This window comes from Silene latifolia, chromosome 3 (genome assembly GCF_048544455.1).
Source record: "Silene latifolia isolate original U9 population chromosome 3, ASM4854445v1, whole genome shotgun sequence".
Lineage (NCBI taxonomy): Eukaryota > Viridiplantae > Streptophyta > Magnoliopsida > Caryophyllales > Caryophyllaceae > Silene > Silene latifolia.
The window spans coordinates 44,963,571-44,980,914 of NC_133528.1; the positions used below are offsets into that span (position 1 = coordinate 44,963,571).

Consider the following 17,344-nt stretch of genomic DNA (forward strand, 5'->3'; position numbering starts at 1 on the left):
GTCAAGCTAGTTTAGATTGTTCTGCGGTATATCGTCTATTGTATCAAGTTTGGCTTGTATCTATTGATTCAGAGTTGGTAACTTATGAAGAAAAGGAGGAGGATGGAAAAGAAAAATAATTCGAAAAAGAAGAAAAAAACGTGATGATGAAAAGAAAAAAAAGAATTGAAAAATGAAAAGAGTAGAAAAAAATCAGAAAAGAAGAAAGCGAAAGAAAGAAAAAATAGAAAAAGAAAGGAAAAAGATTTCGAAAAAAGAAAAAGATGTTTAATTATGAGTCGGTTTCTGCTCCTATGTTCTATTTTATATCATTTGAGGAGTATGTTTGGTTCGAATTGGTGAGTTTTATGCCAAATGAAGGGCATGTGCTTTATTCTATAATTGAGTTGGAAATGGATATGTCTCATATGGTTCTGTTTAGGTACTAGCTTGATCACCTATACCTCCACATTCACATAAATGTTTTGCCTTTTCTTACCCATTGCCTCACTTTACCATATTTTTGTAAGCCCTCGGCTGTGACAGGACCTCGTTTGGTTGGAATGTGTGTACGGTAGCTAGAATTGTCTATCATATTAGTTGCATGCATGTTTATGTGGGTCGTAGTCTAGGTGAGCGACTATTTTTCTTTCTCTCTTACATATATATGTTCACCCTTTGCTTCATGAGAGAAGAGTGACCCGTGAGAGTCCATTATTAAAGGTCTTGCAAGGTCGACGGTTCAGCTTTATTATAAACATCTTATAACTCGTTTGCATTTGACTATTTGCTATAGGTGTTAGTTTGCTTGCATTAAATTGGCTTATGTGGGCATTTGTAGCTAGCTCTGAGTTATCTTTTTCCGTTCCTTTAGTTGCATTTTAGTTTACTCGGGGACGAGTAAAGGTTTGGTTTGGGGAGATTTGATACGTGCATTTTATATAGTCTTATTAGCCTATTTTATGCACGTATTTCTATGCTTTTATCGTGGTTTTATGCTACGAAATGCCCCGAATATGCTACTTTGGTTTGTTTTGTCTTATTTGCAGGAATGAACCCAAAAGTAGCTAAATCGAGCCTTTTACCATCCTTTTAGCATGCATTTGGAGGAAGAGTGAATTTGGAGCGGGAATGAAGCTATTTTGAGATGCGCATTGGAGTAAGGAAGTTAGGCGAGCCAAGAGAGTGCTTCAATCTGCTAGTTCCTGCTTGTAAGAGCCATATCTCGAGTTCAACAACTTATATTCAGGTGATTCCAATTGGAGATGAAACTTGTCCTTTTAGCTTTCCAATGCCACCGGAATCACCCTGTTTGACCAAGTAACGAAGAAATGGCAGCCATTTGAAGTTTGGTGCGCGAAGCGAATTACTGTGGCATTGAGAAGTGCTCGATCGAGAACTATTTCTATTCGATCGAGAGCCCATTTGCTCGATCGAGAGCTACTTCTTCTCGATCGAGTGATTAAAGGGAAAGAAGTCTTCGATCGAGAGGAGTTCTCGATCGAGAGGAATGCTAAGGAATAATACTCGATCGAGAGCCTTAAGTGCTCGATCGAGCAACAATCTTTGACGGGCTTGGACTTTTTAGTTAATTTCCGTCAATTAGGTTTAGCTAATCCTATTTTCTTATAAATAGGAAGTCAGTATGTCATTGAAAACTCTCTCACACACACTTTACTTCTCTCCTCTCCTCTCTTATTTTCATATACACTGTTACTTCTGTTCTTGCTTATTTCCGGCTCATTTATTTACAGTAATTTCTCTCCCTTTTTCTCTTTAATTACTTAATGTTTATTATTGTTCTTCTTTTATTTCTTGCTTCCCCTTTAATTATGCGTAGCTAATTCCCCGTAGTATGTTAGGATTAGGGAAGCCGTGGTAGCGATGTTTTAATTGACTTATATAGATTAGTCTTGCGATAGGAATTGTATTAGGCAATTTAATTGTTATCCGGTCGAATGAATGCATGCAGGAGACCATAAATTTAGTTAACCCCGACCTAGATCGAAAGATTGGAAGGGAAGGCTTGCTTAATTACAATAGGGTATTGCAGTGAGGGCGAAAGTTAAGCTGTTTACGCTCTAGGGCGGTTTAAGGACCGAAAGGTGACGACCATAGCTCTTCTTATCAATAGTCTAATCGCCTTAGTATTCCCGATAGTATAAGATCTGATAGCTGCCACGGTAGACCGACTCCTAGCATACTTCCTTTCTCTTATTTTTAATTTCCTTTATTCCCTTCTCTTGCCTTTAGTTTCAGTAGTTTAGTTAGTTCACAATCAATTCAAAACCCCCATTTCTGTGACACCCTGACAGACCGAATTAAACAGATAGATAGCAACTTAGCCTCCCTGTGGAGATCGACCCTACTTACCGCTGACTTCCGTTAGTAGTAACTTAGGTATTTATTTTTGGTACAAAACGACCGTATCACCCACCATCCCTATTCCCTTATCTTATCAACATCAAAACCAAATCTCATCATCCTCCTCACAAAATCTCTACAAAAACCCTATCACAAATTGAACAAATCCCTACCAACCACATCAAGCAATGATGAATCTAAGGAGGAAAAGCAAGAAGGCCGCCGAGACCGCGCCCATGCGTTGCAAGGGTGCTACTTCATCCGCCTCATGAGAGGCAAGGGGCCTAGAGAATGTAATGGTACAAGGTGTTGCACAACTTGAGTATTTCCCGGAGGTAATCTTCACCAAAAATGAACATCGCCAACAATTCGAGCAATTGCTAGGTAAGGACTATGAACCTACTCAATTCATTGATCTTGATGCATTAGAAATACTTGGCATAAGGCACCAAATGGAGATATTCTTCAATGGCTTGGGTCTTGAGAAAATGTTCTATGCCCATGAGGACACTTACTTGAGTATCACGCTAGAGTTTTTGTGTAGTCTCCGTGTAGTCACCAATCGGCGAAAAGATGTTGGTTTGGAGTTTCGTCTTTGCAATAGAGACCATAGGTTGACTATATACCAATTTGCAAGTATTTTTGGTCTTGAAGTACCAAGGGATGACACCAATAAGCCCTCCGACTTTAGTGTTAACCACCTTTGGAGGGCTATTTATGGAAGAGAACTTCATTCCTACAAGCAATGTTATACCTTTGCAATCCAACATCCGGTGATTAGGATTACTGAGAGATTTGTGGCCGGAACTATCAATGGAAGGCTAGAGCAAGATAGGTGCACCCTTCTCGACTTGACCTTTCTAGAGTCGTACTTGAATGTGCAAGGGACAAGGCCCTACAATTTCAACACACCCCTTGAGATACTTACACGGTTCAATGACTTTGCACAAGGGAACACTAATATCAAAACCTTTGTGATGGGAGGCCTAATTACAATTTTGGCCAATGAACTTTGCCCCGGGTTCAACTTTGATGGAAGCTATGAAAAGCTCAAGGTGAGCACCTTGATAGATGAGGATGCTATCTTCAACCACCATCGTTGGTGTAGATACAATGAGGCCGGAAGTGTAGAGTGGTTCACCAAGGGTTGCACACCACTTATTCTCAGGGGGTGGAACATACCACCCACCGAGCCCCGCTTGAGCCAGTATTCTCCAAGGCCAAGCTACCTTCTCCCCATTGAGATCCATGACAACCCACCACCAAGAGAAGAAGCAGCTCATCGACCTCGCGAGTTGCCGGAATGGGGTGCCGCACCACCATCTTATGTACCCATTCCACCCTGCCCAACACAACATGTACCATTCATTCCTCAAGACCCGAGAGCTCCATCCATGAGTGAGTTGATGAAGCTCATGCAAAATGTTGATCTTGGAGTGCACAATGAGAGGGTTGGAAACTACTTGTCCCAATACCCCTCCTACTACAACATGGCTCAACAAGGGTACATCAACCCTATATGCCCTTATCCATCTTGGGCTCAACCACATATCTTGTTCCCTAACTATGGCAACCAAGGAGGAAACTTTGGAGACCAAAGTGGGGGATTCTTTAGCCAAGGAGGAGGCTATGACCAAAGAGGATCTAGCGGACGTGGAAACCGCAATGATGACGATGATGATGAGTAGGATGGCTAGAGGTGCTTAACTACATCACCTCCATTTGTATGATACTCTTTTCCTATCTCTCATGTATAGTTGCATTGTAATATATCTCACATATGATTAGATTAGTTTGCATTGTAATATATCTCACATAATTCATATAGTTAGTTGCATATAGACTTGAGTTCATGCATAGTCACTAATAATGACCAAACCTATTTCTTTCTACACTAGAAATAGTGCTTAAATCGATTTGGGGAGATTTGATCATAGGTGACCATAACTTAATAGAAAACATGCATCATCTAGTGTAGTTTAGATTGCATTCATTTATTATATATGTCATATAGAATTGCATTTAGTTAGAGCATGCATTCATTCATATCATATCATTGCATTTGTACTTCAATTTCCATAAAATCAAAAATCCAAAAACATGTATTTCTTTTTCATTCCTACTCCTACATGTACATTGAGGACAATGTCCAAAATAAAGTGGGGGATGAAAATTTATATTCCAAAATACATAAAAATTGAAAAATTTCGAAAAATCCCAAAAATATGTTCTTTAATTTCATAAAAACAAAATCCATAAAAATTTAAAAATTTCAAAAACATGTTCTTTCCTTTGTAGTGTAGAATTGTATATATTGTATATATTTATTTGTTTGTTTGTCTCTCTTATCACATTGGGTCGACTACCCCACATTCAAGGCATGAAGGAAATAGAAGACCGCATGGTATGATCTTTCCAAATCTCCTTCCTCCTTTTTATATGTTAATGACAATGTGGCTATATTTTGATTGATGCGGTATGAACCAATGTGTTGCTAAGAGTTTGCATTTAGATTACATGGCATACTAGTTAATAGAAGCATATGCATTAGGTTGTATATATGATAATTGCATCATGGCATGTAGTTGCATGGTTAGAAAATTTTGTGAAAATGCCTATTTAGGAAGCTTGACAAGTGTATATAAGGCCCTTGTAGATAATATTTCTCCTTGAGACTTTGTTTGCTAGAATACCCTCAAGACACCCTAGGATGTGTCATACTAGCATCTTTTGACCCATGTACTAAGGCCTAATCAAGAGTACCTTGTGGTGTGATAACTCTTTGGCTACCGTTTATTCCAAGGTGACCTTTGAAACCATGCAACCGTTATTTCACTTCTATCATCATATTTTGTCACCAAAAAGGGAATGGGCACAAAAATCTCCAAATTGAGTTCAAGTACCAAAATCAAAATAAATAAAAAAGGTTTGCAAATTGCATCAATGAAAAGAGGAGCAAAAATAGACTCCTATGCTTTAATAAAAGTACCCTTGCTACAAAATTGGGTTACTTTGAAAAATGTTCAAAAATGCAATATTGAAAAGAGTTGCCAAGTATCAAAATGCCAAACATCAAAAAATGGCAAGAAATGTTCTCAAATGTCAAAATGCCACAAGAAATTGGGGGGAAAAATAAATAAAAAAGCAAACTACAAATGTGAAACTCATACACTTTGAATCCCTTTTTTTTATCCATTGATCATATTTGTTGCATGGTGGAGAGGGGACGACCCTTCTTCTTGTCTAGGTAAGAAGGGGAATTCCGCGATCCTATAGTGTTTCTAACACCATAAGGAGACTACTCTTGACAAAAGCATTTAGCGATTGAGGATAAAAGTACCCTAGTTTGACACAACTTGGAGGTGATTTGTTGGTATCCTTTTAGACTTAGTAGCTTGGAGAAATGATATCTACAATGGAGTGTGTACCCTTAGATTGCTTCCCCTTTAGATGATTTCCGCCACTTAGATGAGGAAAGTGGCTATTCTTTTATAGATGCATCCATTACTTGTTTTGTGTGCCTAATGCTTGGATGTATCACCATTTTGGCAAGTCCCACCTTGCCTTGCAAGAAGGCATCTTACCTCATAGATGTCTTGTTGTGAGTTGAAGGGGCGGAGTGAGACCCGCTAATTGTCTCACATCGGTTATATTATTATTAGGATAGTTTAAATAAAGGTCTAGTTCTAGTCACCTCTTTACTCGGGACGAGTAAAGGTTCGGTTTGGGGATGTTTGATGTGACTCTTAATTGCGCACATTTAGTCCCCTAATTGAACCTATTTTGCATACTAATATAGCATTTCATGGCCATTTTATCCGTCAATTCCTTCCTATTTTGCTTTCCTATTGCATTTTATATGTCTTGTAGGAAAGAAGATAATGAGGCGGAATTCCTGTTCCTCGTGCATATGTGGAGGTTTTTTGAGAATCTTGGATGGACTAGTATGAAGAGGAGGCAAGAATGATGACCAAGGATGTAGGAATAAGGAGCATATAGAAGCATCATAGGCATAAAGGCAAGGAAGAGAATTCTGTAACTCAATCCGCTCGGATCAAGAACAACCCGCTCGGGTTGATACTCAATCCGCACGTCTCTCACTCGGGACGAGCGGATCACCTTACAGGACCAAGCATGCTTCAGGCCAGGACGCACAGATTCCCTTGGGAGTTGCTGCTCAATCCGCGCATGTCCCTCGGGACTTGCAAAGCTCTATTCAACACTTAAGCATGTTATTTACTAATCTACCCTTGCTTAACCTAATGATGTACCACTATATATACTCCATTTGTAATAATCAAGAGACGAAGCCCTCTTAGTGGAGGCAAAGCTTTCATTAGGAATAGATTAGAATAGATTAATATCAATCATTCCACAAAATTACACATTAATCTTTCCTTAATCATTGTTCAAGATTTATTATTGGGTAATTGAACATTATTGGGTTATTATTGGAGAATTGACAACTCTTCATCAATCAATCAAGTTTTCTTCTATTATTCTTTCCTTTCCATTTGTTCATCTTAATATTGGTATAATCTCTTTATTCTTTATTCTTTATTGCTTATTTCTTCACTCATTAATCATGTTTAGACTTGTTTATATGATTGACACCCTTGTTAAGCATGTTTTCCATGATCATGAGTGAGTAGTTTCTTAGCTAGGGTTAATGGGGGATTAGGGGAACTATAACATGGGGGTAGATTCATACTTAATCTAATATGTTCTCATGAGATTGCTTACTTATTGTAGTGTCAACCTATGCAGATGTTATGTTTGATGAAATGCTAGACTATGAAACCTTGCATTTACCCATCTCTTATCTATTCAACAAGACTTGTAAGATATAAACCAACTCGAGTCTTGTTAGACCATGCATAGAAGTGATTAGGAGGAAACTAAGTCGACTCGTAGGTGTTGTACAGTCTTGACCGACTCGGCTCCGGGACCCAAATCTTCCTAGGGATTGTAAGACATAAACTAACTCGATTCCACTACAACAATAATTGCTTGCAACTATGGAAACATGTTTGTATGATCACCACCATGAATCCCCTATGAACCCATGACATCCTAGTATCTTTATCATTTGTTTACATCTTTTGATCTATTTCTTGCTTTACTTTATTGCTTTCATTAGTTTAGACTCATCAACTTCAAACCCCAACAATTGTGACCCTCGCATAAATTGAGATAAATAAACTTAGAACCCAAAGCACACCGTCCCATGGATCGACCTCGACTTAACCACTAACTAGTTGTTTGTTGAGATTATAAACGTGTTTGATTGGGCGTGTGACGACAACGCACCATCAGACTTCTTCTTCGTCCACTTCACTCTCCCCTTCCTCCTCTTCTTACACTTCCGTGCTTCCACCACTATCATTATCATCATCATTGTCCTCTTGCGCCACATTCCTTATCGCCGCATCGGACGTTCCTGCTCCACACCCCTCTCCTTGAAAGGCATTGCCAAAGAAACTCCCACTAGAGTAATGGCGTCCCGCCCAAGGGCCAAGCAAGTGTCCATCACCATGGGGAATCCTAGTACCCCAATCCCACGGGTCAACACCATACACTCGGAAGATACCCAAATCATCTCCCATTTCTGTCCAATAACTAGGGTTGTAGGGTGGGTTTACTCCTTGTAGAATCATCGCTTCATGGACACTCCTTAATACTAAGTCATTGTTCATGCGGTGGGTGAGATCCGCCATATATTAGTTATGGTTATAGGTAGGTGGGGGTTGGGCATATCCACCGATATAGGGTGGAGGTGGCATGGGCATATAGGAATAAGGTTCTTGCATGGATGGAACACGATGTGGTGAAAAAGTAGGAGCTTGTTGGTCATTCAAGTCTTTAAGCGAGAAGGCGGGGTTGTGAGGGATGGTGTAGCATTGTGGCGAAGAACGAGGCGGGTCCACCTCTATAAGATGCTCAACTTCGGGTAAGTTCTCTCCCGCTGGAAGCCTCATGTACCATGGCCCGTCTACCTTCCACGCATACCCCTCCCCACTCACATCCTCGAGCCAATGGATGTTCTTCATGTAAGTAATATCAAAATATGGCACCTCTTGGGTCAACGGCGCATCCACATCCCCAGGTTCATACCCCCAACAACCTCTTTGCCAAATGGGTCACTAAAGCACCACAATCCAAGGAGCACTTGTCGGACGAGGTCATTCTCTGGAAGGCTAGGCACACCATATACACGACACTAAAATAAGAAGGTTCCTCATGGTAAGGGTTTAAGTACGAGTTTAAGAGTAATACTTCCGTCGAGTTTAGCTTGCTAACGTCCTTCTTCCCATAGAGTAGGTGGGTCATAAGCCTTAAGAAAATCATCAAAACTGGATGTTCCACGTCATTAATTTTCATGGCACTTACCAAGGTGTGAGTGTTACCCATATACAAGTCAAAGTACTTCGTGGCTTTTATATCTTTCGTCACCTTTTCATGACAAATACAATCCCTCCTATCTACTCCCTAGCACTCCGTATATTCGTCACTTGTCAAGTTAAAGGTGGTGTTCTTGCGCCTAAATGTCACTGAATGGTCCCCTTGTTATACCCAAAAGAGCTCAAAAATTCTAAGGTAAGGTTTCGGTAACTAATCTCCTCTAGGTTATATAATCCCACAAAACCAAGTATATCAAAGATACCATGCACCTCCTCTTCTTTTTCTAACTCCCCCAAGGCACCACCGACACACACCTAGTCGGGCCCATAGGTCTCTCGGCCAACGCTAAAAAAAGTGTTCTTTTGAGCCCCATTCTCAAACAAAATGCCCGGAAATGTAGGGGGCTTCAATCACGGGTGGAACTACGGGTTCGTGATGGGGTTGCTTTCCACGATTTCACTACAAAAAAAACACAGAAAACTGACGGAAATAATCCGTCAATAAAGCCCTTTTTCCTGTCAGAAACACGGGTTTCTGACGGAAAAACCGTCAGGAATCAACCGTCAGTACGATTCGTCACGAAAAACGGATTCCGGGCGGTTTTTCCGTCAGGATTTCAAAACTCTGATGGCTTACTGATGGTAATTCCGTCAAAGCCCTCATCTAGGGTGGACCAGAAAGTCAACATTTTGTTGACTTTTCTGACGGAAAAACCGTCAGGAATTAGTATTTAATGATGGAAAATCCGTCAGGATTTCATAAAATCTGACGGTTTTTCCGTCAGAAAAGTCAACAAAATGTTGACTTTCCTGACGGATTTTCCATCAGGAAAATTATAGGCATTGGCTGGAAACAGCAGCTTGCTGCCCAACCACAATGCGGAATTTGCATTGTTTTACACACCAAACCTGCAAAAAACCATATACAACCGTCGACCGCCAAGCGGGAATCCATTTTCATGTCGACCGCATGAGCGGGAATCAAGAGTAGACAACGAAATTATCGATAGAAAACCGAACACGATTGGAAGAACGAAATTGTTACATAAAAACTAAAGGTCAAATTTGTACATGTCTCATAAAACAATGTCTTTTACATACCAACTAAAATACTAATCCATAATCATAAGTTTCTAACCTAAGGTAGCCTTAACATACTAACATAAGATAAAGACTAACATAATAACATAGACGACGATACTAATAATTACCTAGAGGCTCAACTTGTTCACTACCAAAGCCATGCCCGTCATCCGCATTGTCGTCTCTACCAAAAGGGCGGGGGAAACCTGAGCACGAGGGAGGGGGTTGAGATTACCGCATCTCAGCCAAAGTTTTTTCCATGGCTGCCATCTGCTCAGCTTGGAAACGGACTGTTTCTTGAGTGGTGCGCATTTGTTCCTCAAGAGTTTGTCGTGCGGCTCACTCATGGTTCATTGGGGTGGTAAATTGAGAAACCATGGTAGGAGTGTAAGAGAATGATCGACGAGCACCTTTGTTACACGGACGTTCAAACCACATTTCGGCCGCTACATCTCCGTTCCCGAATATCCTTCCACGATTATCAAAACCATCGACAGCGGCGTAGAACGAACGGTACTCGTCTGGAGCCTCTCCAGTGGGCGTTGGTCGACTCATCTTTTCCTAATAAATGGCCTAAAAGAACAACAAATAAGGAAAAAATGATGTTATATTTAAAAATGAGGAAAATACAATAAATATTAACATTAAGAATTAGAGAAATACAATAAATATTAACTTACGTCGGTCTTAGCAGCTCGAGGATTAACCCACTCCCTCTTCTTGTTTTTCTTGGTCTTCTCAAACAACTTGTAGGGTGTGGTCGACTCATCCTGAAAGTAGCATAAAAAAATAAATTGATTATATTCGGCAAACAGTAATTCTAACCAATTTGTGAAAATAATAAATACAATACTTACCAATTCCTTGAAAGCATCGGAGCAACTCTTACGGCCTAGAGTATGGGTGCCTAATGCTTTCCCGTCTTTCGCACCCGACTTTCTATTTGCCGTGTTTATTTTAGAAATTTTGGCAAATAAAGGATCTTTTTCTTCTATAGCCTTGAGATTCACCCACCAAGTGGCCGGGACCCAATCGGGTTTTTTCTTTGAATATTTGAGTCCATTAAGAAGCTTGGTAATCCGCCTCGTGACCGCCTTTTGCCATTCATGCTTAGCGTCATAGCCTTCATTGACGGACTTCACATGTTTCTATTTCAAAAACAAGTGTTTAATTAGTAATAGAGGAGATGACTTTAATTAAAAAAAATAAAATAAAATTATTAACGTAAAGTAAATAATAGGTAACTTTCAAATTACCCTAAACCAATTCCACATCTTCAAGCGCTGCGCATGGCTCGCCTCACTCCATTTGGTGAAGTACTCGTCATCTGAAATGTTATTAGTGAACAACTGACATATGATTTAACAGACTTGTCACTCCACCTGAAAATTAAAACATACATAGATATTGGAAATTTAAATAAAATTATTTGAATGATATATTTTTCATAAAGGTAAAAATAAATTATTAGAACACTTACCATTGACCACCTTCTTGTTCTTGCGAGAGAATGATCTGCATGTTCTCCTGTGCCGGTGTTATATTCTGAACATCCTCGTCATCATCATTAGCCTCTTCGTGCTCCTCCTCACGGCGACCTCCCCTACTACTGCTCCCTATCATCCTTCGAATGAAACCTGCCATATACTAATTATAAACGATACAAATTGTCAGTCCAATAAAAATCGTTAGTACAAATTGTTAGTCCAAAAAAATTGGAGTGTCATGAACAATATAATAAGTATATAATTTAACAATGCAAATTGTTAGTCCAACAAAAATGAAGTGTCATGAACACTAACTATGAACAATGCAATCAAACAAACTCCTTACAAGTGCTTCAAATTTGATTGAATGATTAAAATTCATACATAAAAATGATTTGATTAAAATTCATACATTAATATACTAGAATTACAACAACTACCATCACTCATCACTCATCACTATCACTATGAATCAAAAGAGGTTCATCATCTGAAAAAAGCATTCCGACTTCTTCCTCTTCTTCCCCATTTTCCTCTATTCTATTTTCTTCAACTTCAACTTCATTATCCTCTTCTCCTCCGACATCCCCGTCATATTCCCTTTCACCCATTTCCAAAACCACTTCATATTCATCTTCACTTTGTGACTCTTGCACAAAAATTGGTGAAAATGAGTGATCATTGACAACCACATCCTCTTGGAAGACAATTTCATCAACAGGAGCATCAACATGTGATCTTGCCTTGATTTTAAAAACCGCGGACCATTTATTACCTTTCTTAGTGGTTGGAGAAGGAGCATAACAAACTTGATCGACTTGAAAAGCTGCCACGAATGGGTTATGTCCACGAAATTTCTTTTTCTCATTTACATCTACAAGTCCGTATACCTTATGGATATTAAGTCCTTGTTGGGAATTATCAAACCAATCACATTTAAACATTATCACCCTATAAACCCTTTCCTCGGTATAATAAGCAAGCTCAATTACTTCATTTAGGGTTCCATAGTAGTCCAACCCTTCTGTAGAATTCACACAAACCCCATTACTTGAGGTAGGTTTCGAAAGATCAACTCCCTCCTTATAAGCTCGAAATTTATAGCCATTGATAGAATATCATCTCCATGTCATCACCTTGCTACTAGGACCTAATGCTAGAGCTGTTATTAAAGGGTCCTTTAATCTATAAGACTATCAACAAAACAATATGTTAATTATGGTGTTATATATATTATTCTCCATAACTAAAGATATGGACAAACAAAACAAATGCATTGGTATATGAGTATGAAGCAAACATATTACTTACTTCATTTCGGAACCATTTCGGATAACTTTTGTCATGTTTGCTCCAAACATCATTAGAGGACGTGACATCAGGAAATGTGAGTTTGATATGTGTCTCAAATTCCCTATATGTACCAGAAAAATGTTTTAATTATGTATTACCTATAATTTTGATCCAATTTGATAATTAAAAATGTATTGAGTAATGACGAAGTAATAACTTACTTTTCATAAGACTCTAAAAATTTCCCACAATTCCTTAGCACATAAAAATGAGCTTCTTCATACTCTTTCTCACCCAAGTACCTCTGAATACATTTCCCGGTTGTAGTTCCCATGTCATCATTGAATAACTCGGGTAATTTTATTGAATCTAGGTCGTCATCGGAATTCACACCAACATCTAAATCTTTTGCTTTTGTGTCAATGTGACTTTCGAAATATAGGGAACAGAAATTTGCAATTTCCTCTAACAAAAAAGAATTGCATACGGAACCCTCCACCCGAGCTTTGTTGCCAATCTTTCTTTTTATATGATTAAGAAATCTCTCAAATGGATACATCCATCGATATTGAACAGGTCCTCCAACCTTCGCTTCATAAGGTAAGTGAATAGGCAAATGCTCCATGGAATTGAAGAAAGACGGGGGAAATATCTTCTCAAACTTGCATATTATCTCCGCAATGTTATTCTCTAGACGTTCCATAGGATCAACTCTAATCGTACAAGTACACATGTCTCTAAAAAATTGGCTTATCTCAGTTATTGCATTCCAAGAACCAGCCGGGAGCAACTCTCTCAAGGCAACAGGAAGTAGTCGTTCCATAAAGACATGACAATCATGACTTTTCATGGAATGCAACACCATATTTTTATGGTCAACACACCGACTCAAATCTGAAGAATAACCATCCGGAAATTTCAAATTAGCAACCCATTCACATAGAGCCTTTTTCTCCGCAGTTTCTAAAACAAATCTAGATGATATTGGCCGTTTATAACAAAGTTTATTAAAGTCGAGTTTATCCTTAGGGCCAAATTTAGTTTTACTTGGTACATCCATCATCGTGTTGATAAACTGTTCAAAAATGTTTTTCTCAATGTGCATAATATCTAAGTTGTATCGAATTAACAACGTTTTCCAGTAAGGAAGTTCCCAAAGTATGCTTTGTTTCCACCAACCTTCATTGTTGTCTTTCAATCTTTTCAATTCTTGATCAGAAGCATAACCTATTTTTGGCAAGTCTTTTACGGAATCCCACACTTCATCACCCGTTAATTTCGACGCGGCTATGCGATTCTCAGTTTTTCTGTTCTTTAGAAAATGCTTACAATTGTTGCGGAAAGGATGATCAGGTCTTAAGAACTCACGGTGACAATCGAACCAACAAACCTTTTTGCTATTTTTAAGCCAAAAAGATCTATGTTCTTTTTCTTGACAATAAGGACAAGCACAATACCCACTTGTGGACCAACCGGAAAGCATGCCATATGCCGGGAAATCATTGATCGTCCACATTAATGCAGCCTTTAATTGAAATTTTTTTTCTTAGAAACATCGTAGGTGTACATGCCGGTTTCCCAAAGTTCTTTCAACTCTTTGATCAACGGTTACAGGTACACATCCAAATTTGTCTTAGGGTTCTTAGGACCAGAAACGAGTAGAGATAAGAACATAAATTGTCGCTTCATGCATAACCAAGGAGGTAAGTTGTACGGAGTGACGATCACGGGCCAACATGAGTAATTCTTCCCAAATTGCCTATAAGGGTTAAATCCATCTGTACACAAACCAAGCCGAACATTACGAGGCTCACTTGCAAATTCTGGATACTCTCTATCGAAATGTTTCCACGCTTCTCCATCACTTTGGTGTGCCATTGTCCCCCTTTCTCTTAATCGAGAGTTTCTATGATGCCAACTCATCTCACCTGCTATGTGCTTGGTTGCATATAATCGTTGTAACCTTGGCGCAAGCGGGAAATAAGTTAACAGTTTACAAGGAATTCGCCTCCCACTTGAATTTTTTGTACTTTTATACTGAGATGCATGACACTTTGTACATTCCTCAAGATTAGCATTTTCCTCCAAGAAAAGAATGCATCCAGTAGGACATGCATCAATCTTCTCGTGGGGTAGTTGGACTCCCTTAAGCACATTCTTAATCTCATAAAAATTGCGCGCCATTTCATTATTGTTTGGAATAATGTCACCTATGAACGACACAAACTCATTCGCGCATCTAAGAGATATATTATTCTCACATTTGAGTGCTACCAACCTAGCTGCCGCTTGCAACAAACTCATATTACTTCCCTCATACACTGGTTGTTCGCCTTTTTCTAGCATTTTATAGAAGGATGAAACTTGAGGGTTTGGGGTTTTATAACGCACTTCTTTATCGCTAAGGTCGTCGGGATTGAGTTGCTCCTCCAATATTTGTTCAACATTATCACGTAATGCATTTTCCACGAGCTCCCAGTAAGGATTCTCACTAATTACGATACTACTTGAACTTCCTTTGGTAGGCATTTCCTCACCGTGATACGTCCATACATAGTAATTATCGGCAAAACCATTCGACCAAAGATGATCTTGAACTTCTTTCTTCCCTTTAAAAGCTCTGTTATTGCATTTCTTACATGGACACCTCATTTCACCAAAATTCTTATACATACTACTTTGTTCCACGAAGTCAATAAACTCTTTCACCCCCTTTGCAAATTCACGCTTGGGTTTCTTTTTTTCGTCTAATCTTTCATACATCCATTGTCGTTCTAATCTTTTCATGTTTTTATTTATTTACAATTCAATTTGTTTGTATATATGTCATAAAAAAACAATAACAACCAAAAATAATACTCAATAAACATTATCACCAACAAATAACTATTGTCAACAAGTAATCTTTGTTTTTTTGAATTGGGTCCTTATCACTCCAACCTAAACCCATCAATGTACGTTTCAAGTCACTAGCAAACACACACTTGTGATTTATTAATGAGGAAAAAATTCAGCAGCAATTCCCCTCTGTTTTCCAAATACACAATGTAGAATAAATAATTACTCCACATATGCTTTCAGAGAACATTAAAGGAATTGTCACCGAGCTCTTTCCTCATTAATAGATCACAAATACATGTTTACTACCTAAGTGACTTGAGAAGATCTTGTGTTCGATTCCGCTTAACAACCCTTTCTTTTCTAATGTTTGCTGATGATGTTTTAATGTTCAGCAGAGGGGATGCGTCCTCAATGATGTTGCTTTTGAAGTCGTTTGCTACTTTTTCCAAAGCCACGGGCTTGAAGGTCAGTGCAAGTAAATCCAATGCTTACTTCAGTGGAGTGTCTGACTCACTCAAGCAGGATATATTGAGTGTCTCAGGCTTCAGTGAAGGGGAGCCGCCCTTCAGATATCTAGGTATGCCAATTCAGACCACAAGGCTAAGGAAAAAGGATTGTGATTGTTTAGTGGAAAATATTTGCAGCAGAATCCATAACTATGGTGCTAGGAATTTCTCTTATGCTGGCAGACTGACACTGGTATAGTCAGTGCTTACTTATATTTGTTCCTATTGGGCATCTTTATTCATTCTTCCAAAAGGGGTCATTAATAAGGTTGAAGCCGTGTGTAGGAATTTCCTATGGGATGGTAGTGCTGAGTTTAGGAAATCACCTTTAGTTGCTTGGGACAAGGTGTGTAGACCAAAGGAGGAAGGAGGCCTTGGCCTTAGAGACCAGAAAACTTGGAACAAAGCTTTGGTTGGCAGGTTAGTTGACTGGGTGTTTGAAGAGAGGGATACCATATGGGTTCACTGGGTGAACTCGAATTATCTGAAGGGGAAGAGTTGGTTAGATTACAAACCTAGTACAAACTCTAGTTGGGTTTGGAGGCGCATATGTGGAGTGAAGAATGAGATAGCTGCAGGATACTCTAATGGGAATTGGCAACATAGACCTGAGGGATATACTCCTTCGAGCTGCTATAAATGGTTGAGGGGAGCTAAACCAGAGGTCAGATGGAGGAAGATAGTGTGGAGCAGTTGGAGTATCCCTAAGCATAATTTTGTGGGTTGGCTTTGGGCACATGAGGCACTTCATACTAATGCCAGACTTATCATGTTTGGGGTGGATATTGAGGATAGATGCTGGCTCTGTGGGCAGGCTACTGAAACACAACATCATTTATTTTTTGCTTGTGTTTACAGTAGGAAGGTTATTCAGGCCATAAATCAGTGCACTGGGAGCTGCTTCCCTGTCACAGATGTCATGGACTGGTGCATCCAGAGAAATGGGACTAAACTTCAGAGGGGAGTGCAGATAGCTTTGGTGATGGGGGCTGTGTATCAGGTATGGATGCAGAGGAACAGGAGCAGAATGGAGAAGGCCATTCTATTGCCTGTGAAGGTGGCGAATCTGATCATGACTGATATAAAGACGCGGTTAAAAAGCAAGGATAGACTACACATGAAGATCATGGATATAACTTGGTTAGAAAAGAAAAATCTTATGTAATTATCTAATATGGACTTTGTATTTTGATATCTCTTTTATAATATACTTGCATTTCACCAAAAAAAAAAAATAAGTGACTTGAAACGTACAAAGACAGTCCCAAAACGGAGACTATTCAAAAATTACTCCTAATGAGTAATTTTTGAACGGGTACTAAGTCAATATGAACATTAATTTCAATAATACTAAAAACAAAACATACAACAATGACTACTTTCCTAATAA

General features: G+C 39.0%; 1 protein-coding gene across 1 annotated transcript; it reads left to right on the forward strand.

Moving 5' to 3' along the window:
• The first annotated feature begins 15,811 nt into the window (after nucleotides 1-15,811).
• Nucleotides 15,812-17,119, forward strand: LOC141649015 (uncharacterized). The gene is made up of 2 exons (XM_074457718.1): nucleotides 15,812-16,025; nucleotides 16,209-17,119. The coding sequence occupies exons 1-2, from the start codon at nucleotides 15,812-15,814 to the stop codon at nucleotides 17,117-17,119; spliced, it is 1,125 nt and encodes a 374-aa protein (XP_074313819.1).
• The last annotated feature ends 225 nt before the right edge of the window (nucleotides 17,120-17,344 follow it).

What these genes read in the sequence shown, in the direction of transcription:
- LOC141649015 (XM_074457718.1), top strand. Translation starts at nt 15,812, where the DNA reads ATGTTTGCTGATGATGTTTTAATGTTCAGCAGAGGGGATGCGTCCTCA. An exon ending in GCCGCCCTTCAGATATCTAG is followed by an intron (nt 16,026 to 16,208) that starts GTATGCCAATTC and finishes TTCTTCCAAAAG; the next exon opens with GGGTCATTAATAAGGTTGAA.